The sequence below is a fragment of the Elgaria multicarinata genome, chromosome 4, assembly GCF_023053635.1.
Source record: "Elgaria multicarinata webbii isolate HBS135686 ecotype San Diego chromosome 4, rElgMul1.1.pri, whole genome shotgun sequence".
Taxonomy (NCBI): Eukaryota; Metazoa; Chordata; class Lepidosauria; order Squamata; family Anguidae; genus Elgaria; species Elgaria multicarinata.
The window spans coordinates 49,371,016-49,394,028 of record NC_086174.1 but is presented as its reverse complement, the minus strand read 5'-3'; the positions used below and the strand labels follow the sequence as shown (position 1 = coordinate 49,394,028).

The 23,013-nt window shown below is 43.0% G+C and overlaps 1 protein-coding gene across 2 annotated transcripts; it reads right to left on the bottom strand.

Annotated features, from left to right (window-relative positions):
- Nucleotides 1-285: 285 nt before the first annotated feature.
- On the bottom strand, nt 286-16,891 carry LOC134397518 (epoxide hydrolase 1-like). Of its 2 annotated transcripts, XM_063124251.1 has the most exons (10): nt 16,757-16,891; nt 11,972-12,182; nt 11,124-11,304; nt 10,759-10,989; nt 10,527-10,656; nt 9,421-9,647; nt 6,082-6,190; nt 3,183-3,308; nt 933-1,135; nt 286-679 (listed from the first exon to the last, which is right to left on the bottom strand). In XM_063124251.1, the coding sequence occupies exons 1-9, from the start codon at nt 16,783-16,785 to the stop codon at nt 934-936; spliced, it is 1,446 nt and encodes a 481-aa protein (XP_062980321.1). In that variant the 5' UTR covers nt 16,786-16,891; the 3' UTR covers nt 286-679; nt 933. The 2 variants fall into 2 exon arrangements, with proteins under 2 accessions (XP_062980321.1, XP_062980320.1); XM_063124250.1 differs by lacking the exon at nt 286-679 and having other exon boundaries at nt 713-1,135.
- Between the last annotated feature and the right edge of the window lie 6,122 nt (nt 16,892-23,013).

Genomic DNA, 23,013 nt, shown 5'->3' with positions numbered 1-23,013 from the left:
ATAAAGCATTGTGTAGAAAGGCTCTATGTGTGTGATGGGGGAGGGAAAGTAGACGAATTCATATCTTTAATTAATTTCCTGCATTCCCCCAACACATTCCCCCCCCCAATGCATTTTGAATCTACAGACCTTTTTCAAGGATACTTTTAACCAGATTTCTACTTTTCCTGTGCATTGCTTTGGTAGAGAAAGAACTGGGCACACAAGGAGGAGATAGGGCAACCGCAGATGCATCTCTTCCATTTATTATTATTATTATTATTATTATTATTTATTTATTTATTTATTTATATAGCACCATCAGTGTACATACAGCAGTGTATCTGCTTTACCTCATTGAATTACTGGAGCGATGGGCCTTGGGTAGAAGAGGTACCGACACTGCTTGTTCTGGATACTGAAGCACTTGCCGCCATTTGCTGTGTGTGGCAATGGAGCAGTCAGCTGGTAATTCATCCACTCATCAGCTTGCTATTGTCACTACAGCTGCTTACACAGCCTTCCTACATCCGCTCTGTAAACAGAGGCACCACGCTCCCACCAGCCTGGGCGCTTCCTCCATGAGCTCAGGGGCCTATCCTTTTTGCTGAAAAGTGCTTTTTTGTTGTTGGCTTCTTGCAGGTTTTTTTGTGATGTGCTGTTTCATTGAAATGTTAAAGGAATCTGCCCTGTAAGAAATCTGCAAAATGAAGTAAATCAGAACTACCTTGCTAAAAAAGATGTTTTAATGTGGTTAGTATCTTTTTTTCAAAATGAAAATAAAATGGTTGTATGGCTGCAAGGGCCAGCCTCTCTTAGAAGAAATGCTTGACTGCCCAAAGCTCAAGCAATAACACAATAATAATATTTTTGCTTTGAGTACTGCAAGTTATTCAAAAGCTTCCTGGGCTTGGTTTATAGTGCTCTCTGCGATGGTTGTGCATTGCTATTACCTCACAGATGTTCCACCTTCCTCACAAACTGCCTGATGTCTTGAGCCAAGAGTGCTGGTTCCTCAAAGGCAGCAAAGTGCCCACCCCGTGGCATGTAGGAGTAGGTGACAATATTCTTAAACTTCTTCTTTGCCCAGGAACGTGGAACATGAGTAATTTCGTTAGGGAAGGCAGCAACACCAGTGGGAACATAAACTCCAAGCCTGTAATGGAAGATACCACACCTAATCAAGAGCTTAGCAGGCAATACAGAAACTGGCCTATGCTTTTTCTTAGTAGGCCACAATTCAGTCAGTTGCAAGTAGATTCAGGATGTTGTTCCACAGTCTAGCCCCATTAATAAGACTTCTTGTTTTTCTGTTTCTTCAAAAACTTAAAAATCAGTCTGGCCAACTTGTTTAGCAGTAAAAGGGCTCAGAAATCTGTATCGTGCTCAAGTTATATTGGCAACCATGAGGGATAAATATTGTTCCTCCTGTCATAAGAGTTGAGTGCCTTCACCCCTGTATAACAGCGATAGACTCTTTTTGGGAGGGGAAGTTACCGTTGCCGGCTCCTTGCCCATTTGTTTTGACACTGAGGCCAGAGAGAGCTGTCAGCCCTCCCTGGCCTCAGCATCATGACAAATGGGACAGGATGCCACGCAGAGGGATATCTTCCCTGGACCAGGGATGGTATCCCTCCACCTGGTGTCCTGCCCCATTTGTTTCAAGGCTGAAGGAGCTGTGTGCGTCAGTTCTCCACACACCCTCAGCCTCGAAACAAATGGGGTGCGGGTACTGCGGAGGGATATCATCTCTGAAAAGGGGGTGATATCCCTCTGCAGCACATGCATCCCCATCACATCTAGGTTGAAAAGCGGGGCTCCTGTTGCTTTTCTGATGTTGCTCCGTGAAAACAGGAAGTAATAGACCCATTCAGTCCGGTAGGAGAGAGCAGCAACCAGACATTTTCTGGGGTTTATTAGCAGCGTAACTAAGGCCAGAAGGGGCGGAAGACACCTGAGAGGTGGAAGACATCATGTGAGCAATCCGTTGGTGCCCAGTAACAAGCATGCCGTAAAATGCTCGTTGGATGGAGCTTTCAGTGAGCTCCTTTTAAGCCTACACAAAACATTCCAGATACCCAGTGAGATTTTGATTATTGATCTTGGGATCTAAATGTTAGATTTCAAAACTTTAGATCTAACTTGGTTGCAGAAACCAACTTCTTTTTGTTTTAGCTATGAGATGAAAAGTATTCCAAAAGGTTCAGAGAGCAAAAGACTTTCTGTTGAGGTAGGGACTAAATAGATTGTGCTTGCATTCTGGCAATTGTACAAATAGTAGAACCAAGTCAGATACACCAGGGGCTTGCTACAAATAGTTGTAAAAATGTCCTAAGGTAGCAAATAGGATACCTTCACAGTGGGATGATTTATCTTCAGTAATGTGGTTTCTGGAAAATTTCCAATTGGAAAAATATCCTAAGCAAATTAGATTAATTGGCAAAGGGTCATTTGCATCAGAAAATCTCCAGTTTGTATCAGAAAATCACTAGTGATCTAATTTAGCTTGTTCACTAAATAAAGTACAATGAACAACAGATGTATTTGACCTGAAATATTTTTGGGGAGAAATTAAAGCATACTTAACGTGACTTAAATGTTATATTATGTAGACATTTTTTTATTGGAATCCCTATAAAAAATTAAAGACAATAGCTCATACTTCCCTTACATTGTTTAAATTTAAGAAAGAAGCACAGGTATTGAACACTGTTGACACACTAATTCAGCCTTCCCCAATTTAGTGGCCTCCAGATACGTTGGACTACAATTCCCAGCATCCTACAGTCAGCATGTCTGGCTGGGGATGTTGGGAGTTCTGGTCCAATACATCTGGAGGGCATCAGGTTGGGGTAGGCTGCATTAATTAATTTTAGCAAGCTAAAGAACTTTGCAGGATACTCATCTATTTCAACAGAATTCCACCCACTTCCACTGAGGTGATCGGGGCACCTTCAGTTTTACTGTCACTGCTTATTAGTTTCACTCCACACTGAGATGTTGATGTATTTCAATAATACATATAGACATATGCTCATATACATATTACCTGAGAAACATTAATCACAACATTGAAATTTCCAAGTTTGCCTAGTATTTGGACTTGCCATCCATTCGTTGTTGCTAATGAACTTTCAGAACAGAAAGTTTTCTGACTGACATCATTATTTGTCTTAGCACAGTTTCTGGTACCTCTTCCTTACCTGGCATCAGGAGCAGTGTTTAGATTCCGGGAAAAATTCTCCTTGTAAAAGCGCATTGATGACACAATGGAGGAAGTCACCCAATAAATCATGACATTGGTCAAAAGTTCATCTAGAAAGTATTTTCTGAGAAGGGGAATTATAAGAGAAGCATTACTATGTAGGGTGACCATATTTTGGAAACCAAAAAGGAGGACAACGTGGTCGCCTCCCAAGGGGGCGTGTCCAGCACCAAGGGGGCGTGCCCACCCAAACATAGCCATGGTCACATGTCTGATTTTACAGCACACATTTAAGACAAATCTGTTCTACATAACATCTTAATGTTAAAATCACTGAAATAAAGAACAAGTGAGACATTCAATGTATCTGAGATTAACTTCACTCACTCCTACTTTTGTAGGTTTTACTGTACTTTGAAGCTTTTGCTATACTCTGTGTGTTACATTCTCCCCTTCCCTCAAATATCTTTTCTGACTGTATCTTCACTCATTGCAAGCTGCTGCTGTTGTTAACAGGGTTTGCTACTGGCGGCCAAATGGCTGGCTTTTTTTAATTTCAATTTTTTAAAAAAGCTTGTGTATAATTGTCACAAGTTTCTCTACTCTACCATTAGGGTGGGTGTTGTGGCAGTGAACACTACTTTGCCCATTCACATTTCTCACTTATATACGTTAGCTTCTCAAGGCTTGTGTGTTGGCACCACTACGCACATCCAGACTTTGAACTCCTGTCTACTTCCTGCACAAACATGTGACTCTGAGACCCTCTACCTAATGCCCTGCGTTTCATGCCAGCACCATGGGGCTAAGTTACAATAGATGTCTCTGGGTTGTTTGTGCAGCCTCTGTTGTCTCTCACTCATTGCAGACAAACCAAAGCCTCCAGCCTCAAACAATCTCTCTCTCTCTCTCTCTCTCCCCCAAAGTCTCCCAATGGTCCAGCTAGGCTGCACACTTGTGGCTTGGGATATTGCTTATTGCAGGTTATTGCTTGGTCATGTCTGGTGACTCTTACATCATCATCATCATCATCCGCCTTTTGCCCAATACTTTAAAAACCTCTGCCACCAGCCGCCTCCACCTCCTCTCCTCCTGCACTCTTAAAACACTCTGCGTGGCAAGCCAGCCTCAGGGCCAAGCTACAGGTGCATCTGGGTTGCCTTCAGCCTCTCTCTGCCTTATGCCAGCCTGCCAACATTTCCAGCCTCAAATAATCCCCCAACCCCCTCTCTCTCTGCCAAAGTCTCCCAACAGTCCAGCCAGGCTGTGCACTTGTACCCTGTGGCTGGGGGTAGGGCAACAGCTTATAGCTTGGTTGCATCCGGTGACTCTTGTTTTTTTAAAAAAACTAGCCTCCTCTGCCTGCACCAAAACTGGACTCTGAGACACTCTTAAAAAGGCTCTGTGTGGTATAGCAGCCTCTCAGGGCTCATCTACAGCCATCTCTGAGTTGTGTCTTCAGTCTAACTCTGTCTCTAAGAGATATGCCAGCCAGCCAAAGCCACAAATCTATCTATTTTTCTCTGGTATGTACTTCAAATGTTCTGCATTGCATCCCAGCAGTGCAGTCAGAGCCTAGCTCACAAGTGTACAAAGTGAAGTGGAAGGGAAGTGGTAGCGAAGCAAAGCAATGACATACCAGGTTCCAACATTTGCTGCAACAGGGCATCTGCAAAGAAGAGAGCTTCTCTCTCGACTGACACCTTACTGTTCGTCGTGAGAGTTTTTCTCTAAAGATGACCCTTTATCGCCCATGATGCGGAAATTTGAGAAAAAGGCCTCTAGCCCATTCTGTTTTGCCCTGTGGGCGGCTTTGACTGACCTCTCCTTTCCCACATTTTGATTTGTGGATGCCTTGCCTCTGCTAAGCAGGTACCCAACTGCACAGCAAATCTGCAACATGAAAGGTGCCCTGCTTGCTCAGGACTTCTTCCCTAAAGACTGGAGATCCCCTTAATGCCAAGGGCTGAAACTGCTCAGTGTGCAACACCCCAAAGAGGAGGTTTGACAACCTGAGTTTGAAGGATATGGCTCCAGCAGTTTTAAAAAACAATAATTTTAAAACTTTGAACTTTTAAAAAAATCCTAAAAAAACAATGGATGAACACATCTCATTCAAACTTGGCATGGCTAAATCTCTCCTTAAGAGCTATCATGGTGCCAACTTCCAGCTCTTTATCTTTATAAATGACGGTTTTAAAAATAATAATTTTAACACCTCAAATATTTAAAATTTCCTAAAAAAATCAATGGATAAACAGATGTTTCAAATTTGGTATGGCTAAAGTCCTACCTAAGAGCTACCATAGTACCAAGTTTCATGTCTTTATCTTTAAAAATGACAGAGTTATAAGCATTTTTGTTAATTCCCATTAGAGCTGCTCTTTGGCTAGGGAAGATTGGAAAAATCCGGATTTCCCCTCCCCCTCCCGGATTTGTCACCCAAAACCCAGACAAGTCCAGGCAAATCCGGTCCTATGGTCACCCTATTACTATGAGAGCTTTGGTAATTGGCCATAATTTGGCCCACTCATACAGAATGGAGAATGCGTAAATGATCAGCTTACCCCTTGGGAGGTGATAGGATTACGCAAAGTGGCAGTTGGGGGCACCAATGTGCCCTTGGACACCTTTCTTGGCCCCTGCCAATGTCCCCTAACCATCTCACTTAGTTTTTTATTCACATATTTTCTTACCAGCAGGTGGGCAGGTTATTTGTCCTTTGTCACATTTCTGATAAAACCATTATGAAATACTGAAATTAAAATACTAAATTTCACACCAACTTCCCTTGTCATTTAAAGTGAGATCTTACTGGAGCGGTCCCCTCTTTTTTTTATTCTCCCCCCCCCTCCAATTATTACATTGTATCCCCTCACACCTGTAGGAATTCCTACCTTTCCAGGCCTCCATTGTCCATGTTCAGGAATGCTTTATCTGTCCAGGTGGAGAATTTTTCTAGAATATATGCTGCAAGCCCCACGGGGGAGTTATTCAATCCACATCCTAGGTCAGGAAAAGAGTGCATTAGCTTTCATATCGGTCGCTTACACTACTTTGGGCTAGAAATGACCCTGGAGAACACATGTTTGGGGATTAAAGAGAGTTACGGCTCTGATTTTCAATCAAATTTATAATAACTTGCATGTCTCAACTACAGGGGCCCGATTCTTCCTCTTGCAAGCACCTAATTAATTTGACTCAAATATTTGTCTAGAAAAATTGCCATTGTAGGGACAAGAATTGTTACTGACTTATCTACGTTGCCTGACAGTTCATGCTAGAAGTGAGTGAATTCACCCAAAATTCGTTATTTGAATTTGTCCATGTGAGCTCAGATGAGAGTTCTCTAATATTCACCCTTGTTCCATGTATATGAGTTTGTATACACACATCTTGAGAGTTATAATATAATATAATAACACATTAATTAGAGTTGAAATGGTAACATTTCAGATTTGTATGGATTTCACTGATTAAAGAAATCTTAGTTGGTTTAATCACATGAGATTTAATTGATTAAATTTGCATGTGAGTAAAACCAATAGTTGTGAAGCAAAAAAACCCACAGGAGCCCTGCTGGATAAAAATAGATTAGATCAATCAAAGGTTACAGCTCTTCAAATTTGAAATCGCTAGTATGATGCATACATTTTGAGTTGTTGGCATTTTGAAGGGTATAACTTGTTCAAAAAGAACAGAAGAAATAGAAAGGGAGGTGGAGTTGCACTATGTGTTAAAAATACTTATCCTTGCACAGAAATACAGGAGGATGAGCCTAGTAGCCCCATTGAGAGCATCTAGATTAAAATAAATGGAGCAAGTAATAAGAGGAACGTGATAGTTGGAATCTACTACCGACCACCCAATCAAGGAGAAAATGAGGATGAAACTTTGGATAAGCGAATTGCCAGTATTTCAAAAAAGTGTGATATAGTAGTAATGGGGGACTTCAATTACCCCAATACGTCTTGGGAGACAAATTCTGCCAAAAGTGGCCCCTCCAAGAAATTCCTGACATATATGGCTGATAACTTTCTGCTACAGAAAGTGGAGGAAGGAACTAGAGGATCGTCTATCCTTGACTTGATTCTGACCAATAGGATGACTTAGTGGATAAAGTGGCAGTTAGGGAACTCTGTGGGAAAGTGACCACATCATACTTGAATTCTTGATTTTAAAGGAAGCAAAAGTTGAATGTAGCCATACGTGTACTCTGGATTTTAGGAAAGCCGATTTTAATAAACTCAGAATTATGATAAGTAAGGTCCCATGGCAAGTGACCCTAATGAAAAATGTCTAAGGTGGGTGGGAGTTTTAAAAAAGGAAATTTTAAAGACACAATTACAAAGATAGAAGACAACAGAAGAACCCAAGGTGGCTTGACAAAAAGTTCAAGATGACCTGAAAACAAAAAAGGACACATATAGGAAGTGGAAGGAAGGCCAGGCTACAAAAGAAGAGTACAGACAAGTACAGACAAGGAACGACATTAGGAAGGCTAAAACTGAGAATGAGCTGAGACTAGCGAGTAATGCTAAAAGCAACAACAAAAAAGTTTTCGTTAGGTACGTGCATAGTAAAAGACAGAGTAAAGGAATGGTGGTTCAACTACTCAATAAGAATGGCAAATTAATAACAGATGACAAAGAAAAGGCTGAAGTGATCAATTTATGCTTTGGCTCAGTCTTTCCCCAAGATCAGGTCTATGACCCCCCTAGCAAAAATGAAGTACAAGCTGAAGGAGTAGGATTGAAGCTTGATATTGATAAACAAATGGTCAAGAAATGCCTGATTTCTTTGAATGAGTTTAAATCTCCAGGGCCTGATGAACTGCATCCTAGAGTAATAAAGGAGCTAGCAGAAGAACTCCCAGAACCATTATTTTGTGAAATAATGGAAGACGGGTGAAGTTCTGGATGACTGGAAGAGAACTAATGTTGTCCCTATCTTAAAAAGAGGCAAAAGGGAGGAACCTGGGAACTACAGACCAGTAAGTTTGATATTCAATCATGGGGAAAATTTTGGAGCAGTTTATAAAGCAGTCAATCTGTAAGCACCTTGAAAACAATGCAGTGATTATTAGAAGCCAGCATGGATTTGTCAACAACAAATCATGCCAGACTAATTTGAACTCATTTTTTGATTAGGTAACCTCCCTTGTGGACTGTGGGAATGCTGCAGACGTAATATATCTTGACCTCGACAAAGATTTTGACAACGTACCCCATGACATTCTGATCAGCAAACTAGCTAAAAGTGGGCTAGATGGAACAGCTATTAGATGGATCCACAGTTGGCTACAGAATCGGACTCAAAGAGTGTTTATCAATGATACCGTCTCAAACTGGGGGAAGATAATGAGCGGGGTACCACAGGGCCCAGTCCTGGGCCCAGTGCTCTTCAACATTTTTATTAATAATTTGGAAGAGGAGGTGCAGGGAATGCTAATCAAATTTGCAGATGACACAAAATTGGGTGGGATAGCTAATACCCTGGAAGACAGAAACAAACTTCAAAGTGATCTTGATAGGCTGGAGTGCTGGTCTGAAAACAACAGAATGAAATTTAATAGAGATAAATGCCAAGTTCTGCACCTAGGAAAAAGAAACCAAATGCAGTTACAAGATGGAGGAATACTTGGCTCAGCAACACTACAAGGGAGAAGGATCTTGGAATTGTTGTAGTTCACAAGGTGAATATGAGCCAACAGTGTGATGCGGCTGCAAAAAAGTAAATGCTGTTTTGGGCTGTCACACAGAGGAGGGCCAGGATCTCTTCACGATCATCGCAGAGTGCAGGACATGGAATAATGGGCTTAAGTTACAGGAAGCCAGATTCCAACTGGACATCAGGAAAAACTTCCTGACTGTTAGAGCAGTATGAAAATGGAATCAATTACCTAGGGATGTTGTGGGCTCTCACACTAGAGGCATTCAAGAGGCAGCTGGACAGCCATCGTTCAAGTATGCTTTAAGGTAGATTCCTGCATTGAGCTGGGGGCTGGGCTCAATGGCCTTATAGGCCCCTTCCAACTCTACTATTCTATGATTCTATGAATTTTGGCATGACTTCTAGGTAGAGCAACTTGACTCTGAAACAAAATTGATTCATAAAACCCACTGAAACCAATGTTTCACTTGATTCAAAGCTATGTGCCTACCTGCAAAATGTTTCATGCATTCAATTCATCATTCACCCGCTTCCTCAATTCTGTGGGGATTAATTTCACAAACCTGCTGTGTCTGGTTTGGTGGCCTGGATGTGCAAGTAACCACTTTCGCGCAAGTGCGAATACATGTGCTTCTTGAAGTACGGGAATAAACGGCGTGAGTCTTCCCTGGTGAGGCCCACCAGCCACGGTACGTAACCTCCCAGTAGTAAATCTCGGGTGAGGCCCACCAAGCCACTCAAACCAGTATTGGTTTGGAAGACCATGTTCAGGTGAAGTCCTTTTACAGATCTGAAACCAAGGAAAAGAAGGCATGCAAAGTCATCCAAAGCATATTTACTCAGAAGTAATCCCACTGCATTCAGTGAGACTTACTAGTAAGTATACTCATGATGGTAGCCTTGGTGTCAGAAACATCAAATATGGAAGAACAATGAGAAGAGATTTGACATCTAGGGACGATACATAATCACTGTGAGATAAATAAGACCAGGATAAATTGCTGCTGTTTAATACTCGCTGTAATAGTAATTCTTCTGCTAGCTGACAGTTCTTAGTTCCTTCCCTTACACTGAAATAGGAGCTAATTCTGGATTTTCTTCAGGGAAAATTTGATTCACAGGAATAGAATCCACAGCCCACATTTCTGTTTGCAATTATGAATCCATTTTTTAAACAGTAAGTGCTCATTATAAGCTTTGGGGTAGGGCAGGAGAAAACTCAATCTGAGTAGCCAAACTAGATCAATCTTTTGAAGATGTCTGCCGCCCTAACTTTGCATAGCAGAGGCTTGCTTACAAATTACAACCCACAATTCAATAGTCCAACTAAATTGTATGAAGGAAGATTGCAGCATGTAGATTATCTCATCTAAATAATATGAATATGCAGGGCACTGGTCCCTGTTGAATAATAGGGAACATATAAAAATGTCAGAGACACAAAGGATAGTATCCAACACGTTAATGACGATGCACTAGCGGAAACCAACGCTTGCATAACTGTAACTAGTTCTTGCTAGCACACCAGATCTCCTGTTGCACTAGCAAGCACTAGTTATGGTTGTGCCAGTGTTTGTTTTTTCCACTAGCGCAACATCATTATCACTAGTGGATGGACACCATTGGATGCTACTCAGAGAGAGAGAGATGACTGACTTCTGCCACTCACTTTGGCAACATCTGGGCCATGTTTGTGGTGATCAGGGAGCCCCAGTCTCCACCCTGTAGATAATATTCCTGGAAGCCCAATCTCTGCATCAGCTTGTGGAAGATTCGAGCAGCAGCCAGTGAGTTGAAGCCTGTCAGTGGGGAGAAGAGTGTAATTAAGGCTACATCTATCACAACATTTAATTAAAAATGTCTGTCTAGAAAAACCTCTCGTGGGCTCGTTTGCCACTTACCTTGCTTGTGTGGAGCCTCAGAGAAGCCATAGCCGGGGATGGATGGGCAGATGATCTCAAACACCACGTCTTCACCACTCAATCCATGACCCGCAGGATCAGTCAACAGTGGGATGATCTTATAGAATTCATAGAAGGAGCCGGGCCAGCCGTGTACCATGAGCAAAGGCCTGGCAGCCTCCTCTTTTGGGATGTGAGATGGTTTCACATGGATAAAGTGAATTTCAATCCCTGTAAGAAACCCAACAGACAAAGTGGGGGTTGTCAAGGAGAAAGCTCAGCGTGGAAAATGGGAGGAAGGTTGACCGAAGGATTCACCCTGGTCCAGGAGAGACTAACATGAGGTTCGAGGGGCAAGAATTCACCTTCAATTGTAGTTTTATAATGAGGGTACTGGTTGAGGATTTTAACTTGCTTCTGCCAATCAAACTGGTTCCTCCAATAAGACACCACTCTCTGCAGATAGTTGGAGTTGAAGCCATAGTTGAAGGCCGCCCCTTCCAGCGGTGGGGTGTAGCGGGTCTGATCGAGGCGCTGGTACAAATCCTAAAAAGAGGAAGAGGAAATATCCCCATCATGGGCAATACCGTAACATGGGCCACATCCAGCCCCCTCTGCGGCCTGCCAGAGCCCACCCACGTTTCCCAGCAGTGGGGAAAAAACAAACTTGGAGGAGATTGTTGAGGGTGGCTTTAATTTACCTCCCCCTCAGGAGATTAACATTTGAGCTACCATGCTCAGGCACACTGAATAGTTTATTCTAACAAATACAAGAAATATACAAACTGTGCTGTTCCCTAAATAGATCGTTGCTTCGCCAAGTGGGCCAGCAGGTCAGCACTGGGTTAGATACTGTAGCACGAAACCTGAGTGCTAGGGAAGGTCTTCGTTGAGGTACTTCCTTTTCAATTTCCTATCTTTGGTTGTCTGTTGACCTGAGGAGATTTGCTTCACATCTCCTTAATAAACTGTAAGTTGTGCAGTGGAGTTGGACAAGTCTGGGAGGTTTGACCCTCTGCTATAGCCTTGCTGTGTGCCCTTCATCACTATTTTCTCAGCCTTTGTTTTCCAACACCAACTTGTATTAGTGACATACCAGCTTAAACACGACAAATATAAATAAAAAAATGTGAGGTAAATGATAAACAGCAGTACTAATAATTCTGTTCATGTGTCTCTGTTATATTCCTCTTGCTCAATTCCCCACTGGTACCTGGATTTCATTCTCTGATGTTTTCACTTGGAAGGATCTAATTCCTTCATCTTCTTTGTCTCTTGGTGATCTTTCACCTGAGCCCCACCATCCATCTCCCAATTCTAGAGTCTTCATCCTGCGCCTGGACAGAAGCCAGTAAACCAGGAGGACTCCACCTCCTAGAGCACAAGAAGCTGCAATCACATTTCTCTGGGGAGAGTCATAAGACCTAGAAAAGCATCCAAGATATTGTGAGGCAGAGAGTGCAAGGAAATGTATGTACAGAAAAACTGTGAGCATTTGCAGTCGCCTCAGGAATAAATTATGGGCTTTCTCTGAAAACAACCCTCAGGATTTAAAACAAGAACAATATAAATTAATAGAACCCAAAACAGGTACTCCAAGGTGCCTTTTTGGACTCACGTGCACATTTGGGAATTTGAGAAACTGCTGAGGGCACCAACACAAAATGGCTCCTATGGAGGATGTGGCCAGTCACATAACAGCTGCTGTCAGACCAAGGGTAAAGGCTGGGAAGGAAGGGAAAATAGCTCATGACTCAATTGAGACATGACTGAGGTACTGTTAGGAATAAGAAACACAAAACATCAATTTGAAATTGAGAGGCTCAGAGTATAAGACACAGGTTGAATAAAAAGGTCTTTGCTTGGCACTGAAAAGTCAATAATGATGGTGACAGGCAAACACCTCTTGGGTGCCACCTGTTGAAATGTCCCTCTCCCTAGTGCAGGAGTGGGCAGTTTGTGACCCTTCAGATGTTTTGGCCTACAACTCCCATCATCCCCCACCATTAGCCATGCTGGCCAGAGCTGATGGAAATTGTAGGACAAAACACCTGCAGGGCCTCAAGTTGCCCACCTGTGCTCTAGTGGTGGTTACATGCCTACCCTAATTTTGCAGGGGCACTCAGAGCCCATGTCAGATTCCTTAAAGAGAAAGAATTGTATTTTTCACAACTAATGTTCTCATCCTAAACACAGTTTCTCTGAAGTAATTCCGCAGCCTTATTTTAATTTTTAATTTAATTCAATTATAGTATGTTTAGGAAATGTACCTTTACTTTAAATAATCCCAAAGCCCCAGCAATTTGGAGTAGGGGGGCAGATGGGAGGGTGATCTACTTGTCTAGGGCAGCGCGCTTGCCTCCCCTTCTCCAGGACCACCTGTGATTGTGGTTATATTGCCAAAGGATAGGAGTTCTTCTCTGGCCTTCCCTCGTCTTCTGGCCTTCCCTCGTCTTCTGGCCTTCCCTCGTCTCACATCAGTCCGCTGGTCTCTGTCCACCACTCTGCCGCTAAGATCATCTTCTTGGCCCGCCGCTCTGACCATGTCACTCCACTTCTGAAATCTCTTCATTGGCTTCCAATTCACTCCAGAATCCAATATAAACTTCTCCTGCTGACCTTCAAAGCTTTTCACGGTCTAGCTCCTGTCTATCTCTCCTCTCTCATCTCACACTATTGCCCCGCTCGTGCTCTCCGCTCCTCTGATGCCATGCTTCTCGCCTGCCCAAGGACCTCCACTTCCCTTACTCGGCTTCGTCCTTTTTCTTCTGCTGCCCCTTACGCCTGGAATGCTCTTCCAGAACACTTGAGAACTACAAACTCACAGCTTTTAAAACTCAGCTAAAAACTTTTCTTTTCCCTATAGCTTTTAAATGTTGAGTTTGTTCTGACTCTATACTGTTAGCCTCACCCTACTCGGTGCCTGTTTACACTTCCCTGTGCCTGTTTGCATTCTCTTTCCCTCCTTATTGTTTACTACAACTTTATTAGATTGTAAGCCTATGCGGCAGGGTCTTGCTATTTACTGTGTAATCTGTACAGCACCATGTACATTGATGGTGCTATATAAATAAATAATAATAATAATAATAATATACAATCTTTCTTCACTTGCCTACCCTCAGGATTTCCAGGCACTTGCACAATTCTCACTGCCGCTATCTTGTGTCATGCCAACGGCCATTCTGTTCAGAACTTGTTGGTTGTTTTATGATGATTTTAATTTTTGTGAACCGCCCAGAGAGCTTCGGCTATTGGGCGGTATAAAAATGTAATAAATAAATAAATAAATAAATAAACTGTGGATAATTTGAAAGACCAGCAAGAGGGTCAGGATAGGTGCAGATGCATTAGTAACATCTGGACCAGAGAACCAAGGGGAACGGCAAGGCTGCGCCCCACACTTTCTAGGAAGAAGATCATGGGAAAGGAAGAGACCAACCTGGCTTCATACACAGGCCAGAGGGGAAGCAGCTGTAGGGACTTCCTCCCTGCCAGAAAGAACAGCTATAAACACTTTGTAACTAAGAACTAACGCCATGGTTTGTGTGCTTTCCTCCTTCTCCACATTGTTTCCCCCCCCTCTTGTGCCGTGTCTTTTACACTGTAAGTCTCAGGGCAGGGTCCATTTTATTAGTAATCTTTGCAAGCTGCTCTGGGAGACTTCTTCAGTTGAAGTCTGGGACAAAAATGCATTTTTATTATTTTTATTATCCCAAAGCAAAGGACCCAGTATGTTGGGGCTGCATTCAGTACTTACTTAGCCTAAATATCAACCTGGGCCTGTTTTTAATCATGAGTTTATGCATGTCAAATCACTAGCTGAAAATACAGAATAGATTGGGGAAGATGTGCTCTTAGAAAGCTGGAGAAGATGGCCTCGTTTTCTCCCAAAGTCCATAGTGAGCCCTGCTACAGGAACTGAGAGCATTTTGCTGTTATTCTTCAGATATTGGAGGGTGTGCTGTTTGTCATTTGTGAAGTGATGGCTCCTAATCAATAGGTGTCCATATTTATTTATTTATTACATTTATATACCGCCCCACAGCCGAAGCTCTCTGGGTGGTTCACAAAAGCTAAAAACAGTAAACGTTAGAAGTATACAAAATGTAAAAACCATCAGAGTCATAAAAACAACTGTATAAAAACAGCAGCATCCATTTAAAACAACAGTTCTGGGGTCCATTAAGAAACAAACTTAGTGATGTTCAATGCTGTTAAATGCCTGGGAGAAGAAAAAAGTCTTGACCTGGCGCCTGAAAGATAATGTTGGCACCAACATATGCATACAACTTCAAATTGCAAAAGATGAGAGCACTAGATTGGAGAAGAACTGCATTAGTTTTTAGTGACAAAAGATTGTAGTTTTGGAAAAATTGTAAAATCCTGGGAACAAAAAGGTTCTTTATTGAAAAGTTCTTTACAATGAGTAACAATTCTGTGTTTATTAAGGAAAAAAAGTTACTCTGAAAAGAGCATAACTGCATGTTTGGGCTGGTCTCGGACAACCAAAGAAGGAATGTACAATCTTATTTTTTAATCTTTGCCCTCATTCTGTTTTGTAGGTATTGGCGTGGCATGTGATTTGGATTTTGCAAATAGTTAGCTAAAGGGCTGCTCTTTGCCCTAGGGATGAAGGGATGACAGTAACAAAAGGAGAACTATCTACGCAGAAATAATCTCAATTCCCTATGCAAGCATGGTGAAGAAGTAATAGTGACATTAAGCATTTGTACTAAACTAAACTCAGATGGATGCTTACCTTTGAGTAAGCACCATTGAACAGAGAGAGAGACTTACTAAAATGAGGTTTACTCAAAGGTAAGCATTCATGGGATTTTAGTATGACTTGGATGTAAATGCAGTTGAAATCAATGGGATTTACTCTTGAGTAAGGGAACTAGCAGATCTCTATTTTATAAACTTGGAGATGCACAGCTTCGCATGATCAAGGGAAAGGAAAATCGATCCTTCACACTGGTGGACTTTCAGGAAAAAGGTTTAAGGGGGATTTTTTTTAAAAAAAAAAAACACCCTAAAAAATCAAGGGATAAACCAATCTAATTCAAATTTGGGGAGGCTAAAGCCTCCTTAAGAGCTATCACCATGCCAAGTTGGATCTCATTATCTTTAAAACTTATGCATTGCATTTTGGTTATCTTGGAGCAAAGGAGAGGACCTGACCACTTTTACAAAAAAATCAGTTAAAATTATTGTTCATCTGCCCACCCTTTGAAACTAGAAAAACAAACCTTTGCTGCTCCTCCCCTGTAAACCTTTCCCAAAGGGCAGGGCGGGAGATTTCACCAGCATAGTAGCGCTCCAGGTGAAAAGATACATGAGCTGAAAGAGCCCAACAACGCACAGATGTGGAAGTGCCCAGCCCTCCACTTGCTAAGGAAATGGAGGAGGAAACCACAGATGAAAATTGGTTAAAAAAAGTAGGTGTGATGGAGCTCTTGGTAAAATATGGCCTTGATTCAGCACCAAGCAGCTTTAGCAATGCTAATCTGCCTCAAGCAGGATCAGACTTCAATTGCTTTAACTTTTCCACATCTCAGGAAACAGAGTACCAAGATTCTTCTAGTCCGTCCTCCCATGTGTAATCTAAAAAACCTCCCATCATTTGCTCTCAACACTTAAAAATCTGCTTGGTGACTTTATCAGGAACTGTTGAGAAGAACAAAATGAAAGGTTTCCCTACCTCTTTTCTATGCATGTTTATATAGGAAGTGAGTATATCAACGTCACTAAGCTGAGGCTAGTAGCTATTCCAGATTCATTCCTCCATAATAAAAGGGGGTTGACCTGTTGCTGTTTTATCTTGCTCTCCTATTCACAGTTAACTAGATAGGCTGCCTTGGCTTTGAAACTCTGTTTCCAGCAATTAGATTAGTCTCTCTTCATTGCCTGAGCTGGATTCTCCAAGCTGATTCCAGCCAAATACCAACTGTAATCCATCCCACCCCATCAGCGCCTGCCAGCTCTTGACACTCACCGGACATTCTGTAGGATCTCCTGCCACATGTTTGCAAAGGAGGCCTGTGAATAGCAATTCTGCTTGGCACAGTACTAACGCTGGGTGAAAATAGTTCCAGCTGCTTCTTTCTGACTTCCGCTGCTCCCCCCCACCCGGTGCTGTGAAGAGAGAATATACAGAACACAGTTTCCTAGTGCCCCCTAGTGCCTAAAGGCTTATTTCCATTATTGCTCTTCATAATAACTTGACTATAACACCTTGCAATTATCTGTTTCTCAGAGAACAGGGGGTGAAGCACCACCTTGCACACTCAGTGTTCTTTGTACATGGGGCTATAGCATGATCTCTTCCAAAAGTAAACAAACATTCCTGCCACATTTTATTTATTTATTTATTACATTTCTATACCGCCCAATAGCCGGAGCTCTCCGGGCAACCACATTACAGAGGTTGCTCTCCATAGCCTGAAGGTTTTCATTCCAAGACCTGCATTGCAGTGGCTTCTCAAGACGGATCCATGCTACAGATTTCAGTTGGTTTTAATAGTGAAATTAGACTCCCCAGGGAACAATAGGAACTGTGGTTCTCCAAGAGGTGCTTGGGATCTGCAACAGAGGAATTCTAAACACCTAAAATGCTCAACTTCATTCAACTTCATGACAGTTTACCTGGTATAAGAACTAACCCTGCTCACCAGGCCATAGGAATCTCGGGAGCCTGTGAGTTCAGGGGCTTCCGAACAGCGAAGATGCAGTCCAAAGGATTGTGCCCTTACCGAGAGAGGGTGTTTATTGCCCAATGTCCCTCAGAAAACTGGAGCTGGCACTGTCCTCTGCCACCCCCACCCCTGCAATTTGAGGACTTGTTAACATGCTAGTGTTATGATGCCTTCCTGGGACATGAATCCTTCATGTACTGCTAAGATTGCATGCACAGGTAAGGCACCATAGTTTTAAATTAGATACCGGGCATTGAAATGCTGCATGGGGACTGTTTTTGCGTGCAACCCAGACATCACATTTAAATCGGATTTGTGTTATATTAAAAGGTCAGATGTGTTAATCAGAGACGTCTGTCTTTGGAGAGCCTAGAGCAGGTTCTAGCCAGCATTGCCAATAGTGAGGGGTAAGCAGAATTATAGGCCAAAACATCTGGAGGACCACATGTTGCCCAACCTTGTCCTAGAGCTCCTGAATGAGTCAGGGCAAAACAAAGAACCATGAGTGGGCCTAATGCAAGTTATCACTGCATCCATTTCCCTGGGACCAACATAGCCCCCATAGTTTGAATCCACTTCTATTTAAGGACCCTTGTTTTTGAAATACACATCTGCTTTACCTAAATTGTTGCTCTATGATTGCAAACAGCATTTTCTGTTATGTTGTAACCTCTAGTGATCAAAATGCACAACTGCTTTAGCTGAGTTTATTAACTGCAGTCTGTACCACCAGTACGGCTATATTCTAGTTAGCCTTGAAGATGCCATTGCAACTTCTCTCTAGCCTGGCTGTTCTTGTAGAAAAAGCTCTTTCAGTACATTCCTGTCAAAATATATCTATCTATCTATCTATCTATCTATCTATCTATCTATCTATCTATCTATCTCCAGGTAGTGTATATTTCCCCAGTAGCCAAGTCATGACTATAGTATCTGCCTCTTTAATTGTCGCTAAAATGGGAGTCCTTTGCCCAACCTGTCTGAAATTTGTCAAATCTGATACCATTGGAGGAAAACAGAAGGGCTGCAAATTTCATGCCATTTGGGTGGGAAACACCAGAATTGCAGGCCGCCAAAAAATGGCTGCCACTCCAAACTGGTCATCATGAGAAAACATAAGCCATACACATACACTTGTCATGAAAACTGGATGAGATGTTGCCACCTTACCTGATACTGATAGAATATTTTCATGGAGATCATTTCCTCTGTGGCTATTGCAGACCATTTAAAGAGCACCCATTGGACCAGCAGTTCTAACACAAGGACTAGGGAGAAGACATTCTACATCAGCCTTCATCAATGTAGTACCTTCCAGATGTCTTGGACTACAACTTCTATCACCACCAACCGTTGCTTATGCCAGCTGTGCCTGATGGAAGCTGTAATCCAAAACAGCTGGAAGGTTCCAAACTGGGGAAGGCTGTTTTACATCATTGACTTCCCCAGACACCACTGCCTCCTTTTTAAAAAACCTTTATTTCAATATTAGGCATCTCTCCTCAAGGTTATGCTTCTGTTGCAAAATCCTGGGTTCCGGCTACAGTATTATTTCATGCTTTCTCCACTTTCTTGATCTGAATGTCCACAGGCAGTAGGGTTCTTCAAGCACTGCAGAATTCTACAGATATATTGTAGCCACTTATCTGCATAAGTGATTAAAACTATGACCACAAAAGTGGATAGATTGTGGAGAAAAATACTAGGAAAGAAAAACTTGTGGATTTTTTTTAAAAAAATCCAGACCTAATTTTTTGTAAATGTTCATATTGAACCCTTTCCTCACAGGGGAGTCGCTCCAGTCCCCTGGTCATTTTGCTCACACTTTTCTGCACTTTCTGAGATTTCAAATGCTATTTCTTCCAGGTAAAGGTTTCATTCATTACTTGCTGCTTTGATTCCACAGGAAAGTTTAGGATAAGATTTGTCTTGGAATGGTCCAATTGGGGGGATTTGTAGAAAGCTCTCCTACCTCAAGAGCTTGTCTCTGTGGAAGTGTTTGCCAGAGTCCCCTCCTTGAAAAGAAGAAGAAGAAGAAGAAGAAGAAGAAGAAGAAGAAGAAGAAGAAGAAGAAGAAGAAGACCACCACCACCACCACATTGGCTGGGAGGGTTCAGTGCTGACTGTTCAGCTAAGCAAACAGATCCTCAGGTGGACCACAGCTGCAGTGGGCTGTCTCCCAGGAGTAAGGTAGACATGCATAAAGAACATCTGTGCCTTCTTAATCTTTTTTTCCTTTGTGTTTTGGGTTGGAATTCTTCTGCGCACTGAGTTGCCCCTCCTTGGCCCCTGTTCCAAAGTAGAATGCTTGAGTGTTGATGGGGGACACACCAGTGTTTTCTTTAAGCACTCAGCACATTCCCAGGATGCTCTGGAGAGCAGCAATTTAGACTGTGAGATGGCCATTCCACCAGTTTATTTATTATTTATTTATTTTGTTACATTTATATACCGCCCCACAGCTGAAGCTCTCTGGGTGGTTTACAACAATTAAAAATGGTAAACATTAAAAGTATACAAAATTAAAAAACCATCAAAAACATAAAAAACAGTATAAAAACAACAGTATTCATTTAAAAACAACAATTCTGGGGTCCATTAAAAACAAACTTAAAGTTGTTAAATGCTGTTAAAATGCCTGGGAGAAGAGAAAAGTCTTGACCTGGCGCTGAAATGATAACAATGTTGGCGCCAGGCGAGCCTCATCAGGGAGATTATTCCACAGTCGGGGGGGGGGGGGGGAACCACTGAAAAGGCCCAGTTGTATTTCAACTTTCCCCACTGTACTGTTAGACCATCACTCCCTTCTAACAGTGACGTAAAGTGTTGAGTGCCGACTGCTATGTCGCCAAAATGGGGGATAATCTCAAGGTTAACAGAAGGAGGAGGAGGAGGAGGAGGAGGAGGCGGCGGCGGCGGCGGCGGCGGCAGCAGCAGCAGCAGCCCTAATAGGGCATGAACTGGTTGGCTGGAACCCTGAACAGGAGCCCTCCATGCTGCTGCACTTGGTTGCAAGCTTTCCCTGTTAGAATTGGGCTGGGAGAGAGGTTGTTCACATGCTTTGTTGCAGTAGAGGCTGGTGGCTGTGAATCCAGATTTCAGTCAGAACTCTCAAGGAGCTATCCAAGCAAAGTGCAGAGCACCTTGAATAGCTCCTTGAGAATTCTGACTGAAACCTGGAGTGGATTCACATCCCCACTGACATCAGGGCAGCAGCCCCCACTCTTTTGCTGACCTTGATATCTTCAACTCTTCTGCTTCTGAGGGTCTCTTGCTTCCTTTTATTCACACCAGCCATGACTCAGCTGCTTGCCCTCTTGCCCTGCACCTGCTGCGGTTTTGCATACAGGACAGCAATAACTTAATATCTTGAGTCTGCAGTTCAATAAATCAGAGCACGAAAGGAGAAGTTCTCAATAGATATTTAATCCCTAAGATGTCCAACAAAGGATCTGGTGCTTGCTAAGCATCCCCACCTGCCACCACTGGAAGCTCAGTAGGATGCTGGAAGAAAAGCCAAAGAGAGTGTCCTTTTTGGAATAATAAACAGTTCACAGTCATGCGTAACATCCTACCCCATAGAACTCCCCACTGGGCAGTTCATGAAAACGCATCCAGCCAGGGCCTCACAGTAATACCAACCCCCTGCAGGGGAAAGGGAAGTCAAACAATACCAGAAATGTTGGATCATATTGTAATTTCCTGCTTTGTGTTTCATCTTGCCCCTTCTGAGATCCAGGAGCCAGAGAGCACAGAAGGGGGAACCTTTGGTGAAATATATTCTGAGGCGCCCTTCCTCCCCGCAGAAAAGGAGAAAACCAACAATGCAGAAAAGATTTCTAAACTGCATTTCTATTTTCAGAAATGGGGGTCGGCCATTGCTTCTTCCTCCCAGAATACTAATCCTAATTCAGTGAAGGCTGGTGGGTCCAAAATCAGTGGGGTGGTGAATCCGCTCCGGGTTTCAATCAGAGCCAGTCATAGCTCTAAGGAGCTCTCCAAGGTGTGAAGTACCTTGGAGAGTACCTTTAAAATTCTGAATGGTTGTGACTGAAACCTGGAGAGGATTCAGTACCCCACTGACTCCGGACCCACCACCCTCCACTGGTGTAATCTGATCACTGCAACACCTACTAGTGACTTTCACTCAGTCTGCAAACTCCAGCCACTTCTGGACAAGACTTCTGTTATGCTGGTGCCCCACCTCATTCACAGAATTTTACAGGGAGTCCAGACAACACATAACCCTCCCACATTTTCCCATCACCTCTTCTGACTTTTTTCTTACAGCAGGAAAACTGTCAAGGACAGTGATAGAGGGGTAAATCTGGAAGAGCAGGTGCTCATAATGACAGTCGCCATAGCCACGCCCCCTACAAGAGTCCAAAAATTCAGGCAGCTCTGTTGATCCACATCAACCAGCCAGTTCTAGGAGTTTTCATCTGTTTGTAAAGCTAATGGGCCTTAATTCAAGACCAGGCCACCGCAAAATGTTTTGCTTTACAACAGGGCACAATATATTAGTGCTGAGAACATTAGTTGTCCCCCCTTCCCCCTGCAGCCAACTACTGTGAAGATTGCAGCTAAGCTCAGAGGGAACAGGGGATCCTGAGCGGGGTGGCAGATGATGTCAGCATTCCTGCGCAATAGTGCCAGTGCTGCATCCCTGCTAAGCCCTGGTTCCGCTATATCACTAGACAAAGAGAAAAAGATGGAATAGCAGCACAATGCCTTCTAATTAGTAGCGCTCAGAGCTTTCCATCTAGAAGCACCCTCCATTTGGAGGCCGCTGATTTCTGTGCTGCAGACTTCATGGCCACAATGTGTGGCCTAGTTTGGGGATTCTTCTGCTTCTTCCCCTCTCCATTGCCTTTTCTACTACCCGGCCTGATGAAGTGCTCTGGAGAGCCTGAAAGCTTGCACACCCTTTTGTGGCATTTTGGTTGTTCCTAATATAGGTATTGCCCAACTGTGGATATTGTAGCTCAGTGGCAGAGCATCTCCAGGGACTGCTGGAAAAACAACAACCTGCCCCAAGCCCTGGAAAACAGGTGCCAGCCAATGGTGCCAGTCAATGTTTTGTATTCTGTTTTATTTTGTTCTGAACAGCACCATGAACATCGATGGCTCATCATCATCATCATCATCATCATCATCATCATCATCATCATCATCATCACAGCTTAGATCAGCCTTCCTCAACCTGGGGTGCTCCAGATGTGTTGGACTACAACTCCCAGAATGCCCCAGCCAGCTGGCTGGGGCATTCTGGGAGATGCAGTCCAACACATCTGGAGTGCCCCAGGTTGAGGAAGGCTGGTTTAGACGGACCAATGGTCTGACTCAGTATAAGGCAGTTTCCTGTGTTGGAACCCACCTCCCATGGTCCAATGCAGCTATCTTTGTTTTGTTTTTAAATCTGGAATTGGAAGGAGACTGAAGACCACGGTTTTGGAGCTGATTGTAAAGATCAGCCTTGCATGGATGCCTGTGAATGTGTGTTCTTTGCTTTTGAGGGGAAACCATTGCTTCTTTAAAGATGATCTGTCTAAGGGTT

Excerpts from the sequence above, each read along its gene's own strand:
- LOC134397518 (XM_063124251.1), bottom strand. The coding sequence starts at position 16,785 with ATGTGGCAGGAGATCCTACAGAATGTCCG. Across the intron at positions 11,305-11,971 it reads CATCAGAGAATGAAATCCAG|GATTTGTACCAGCGCCTCGA; the intron begins GTACCAGTGGGG and ends TCCTCTTTTTAG. Across the intron at positions 10,990-11,123 it reads TTATAAAACTACAATTGAAG|GGATTGAAATTCACTTTATC; the intron begins GTGAATTCTTGC and ends GGTTTCTTACAG.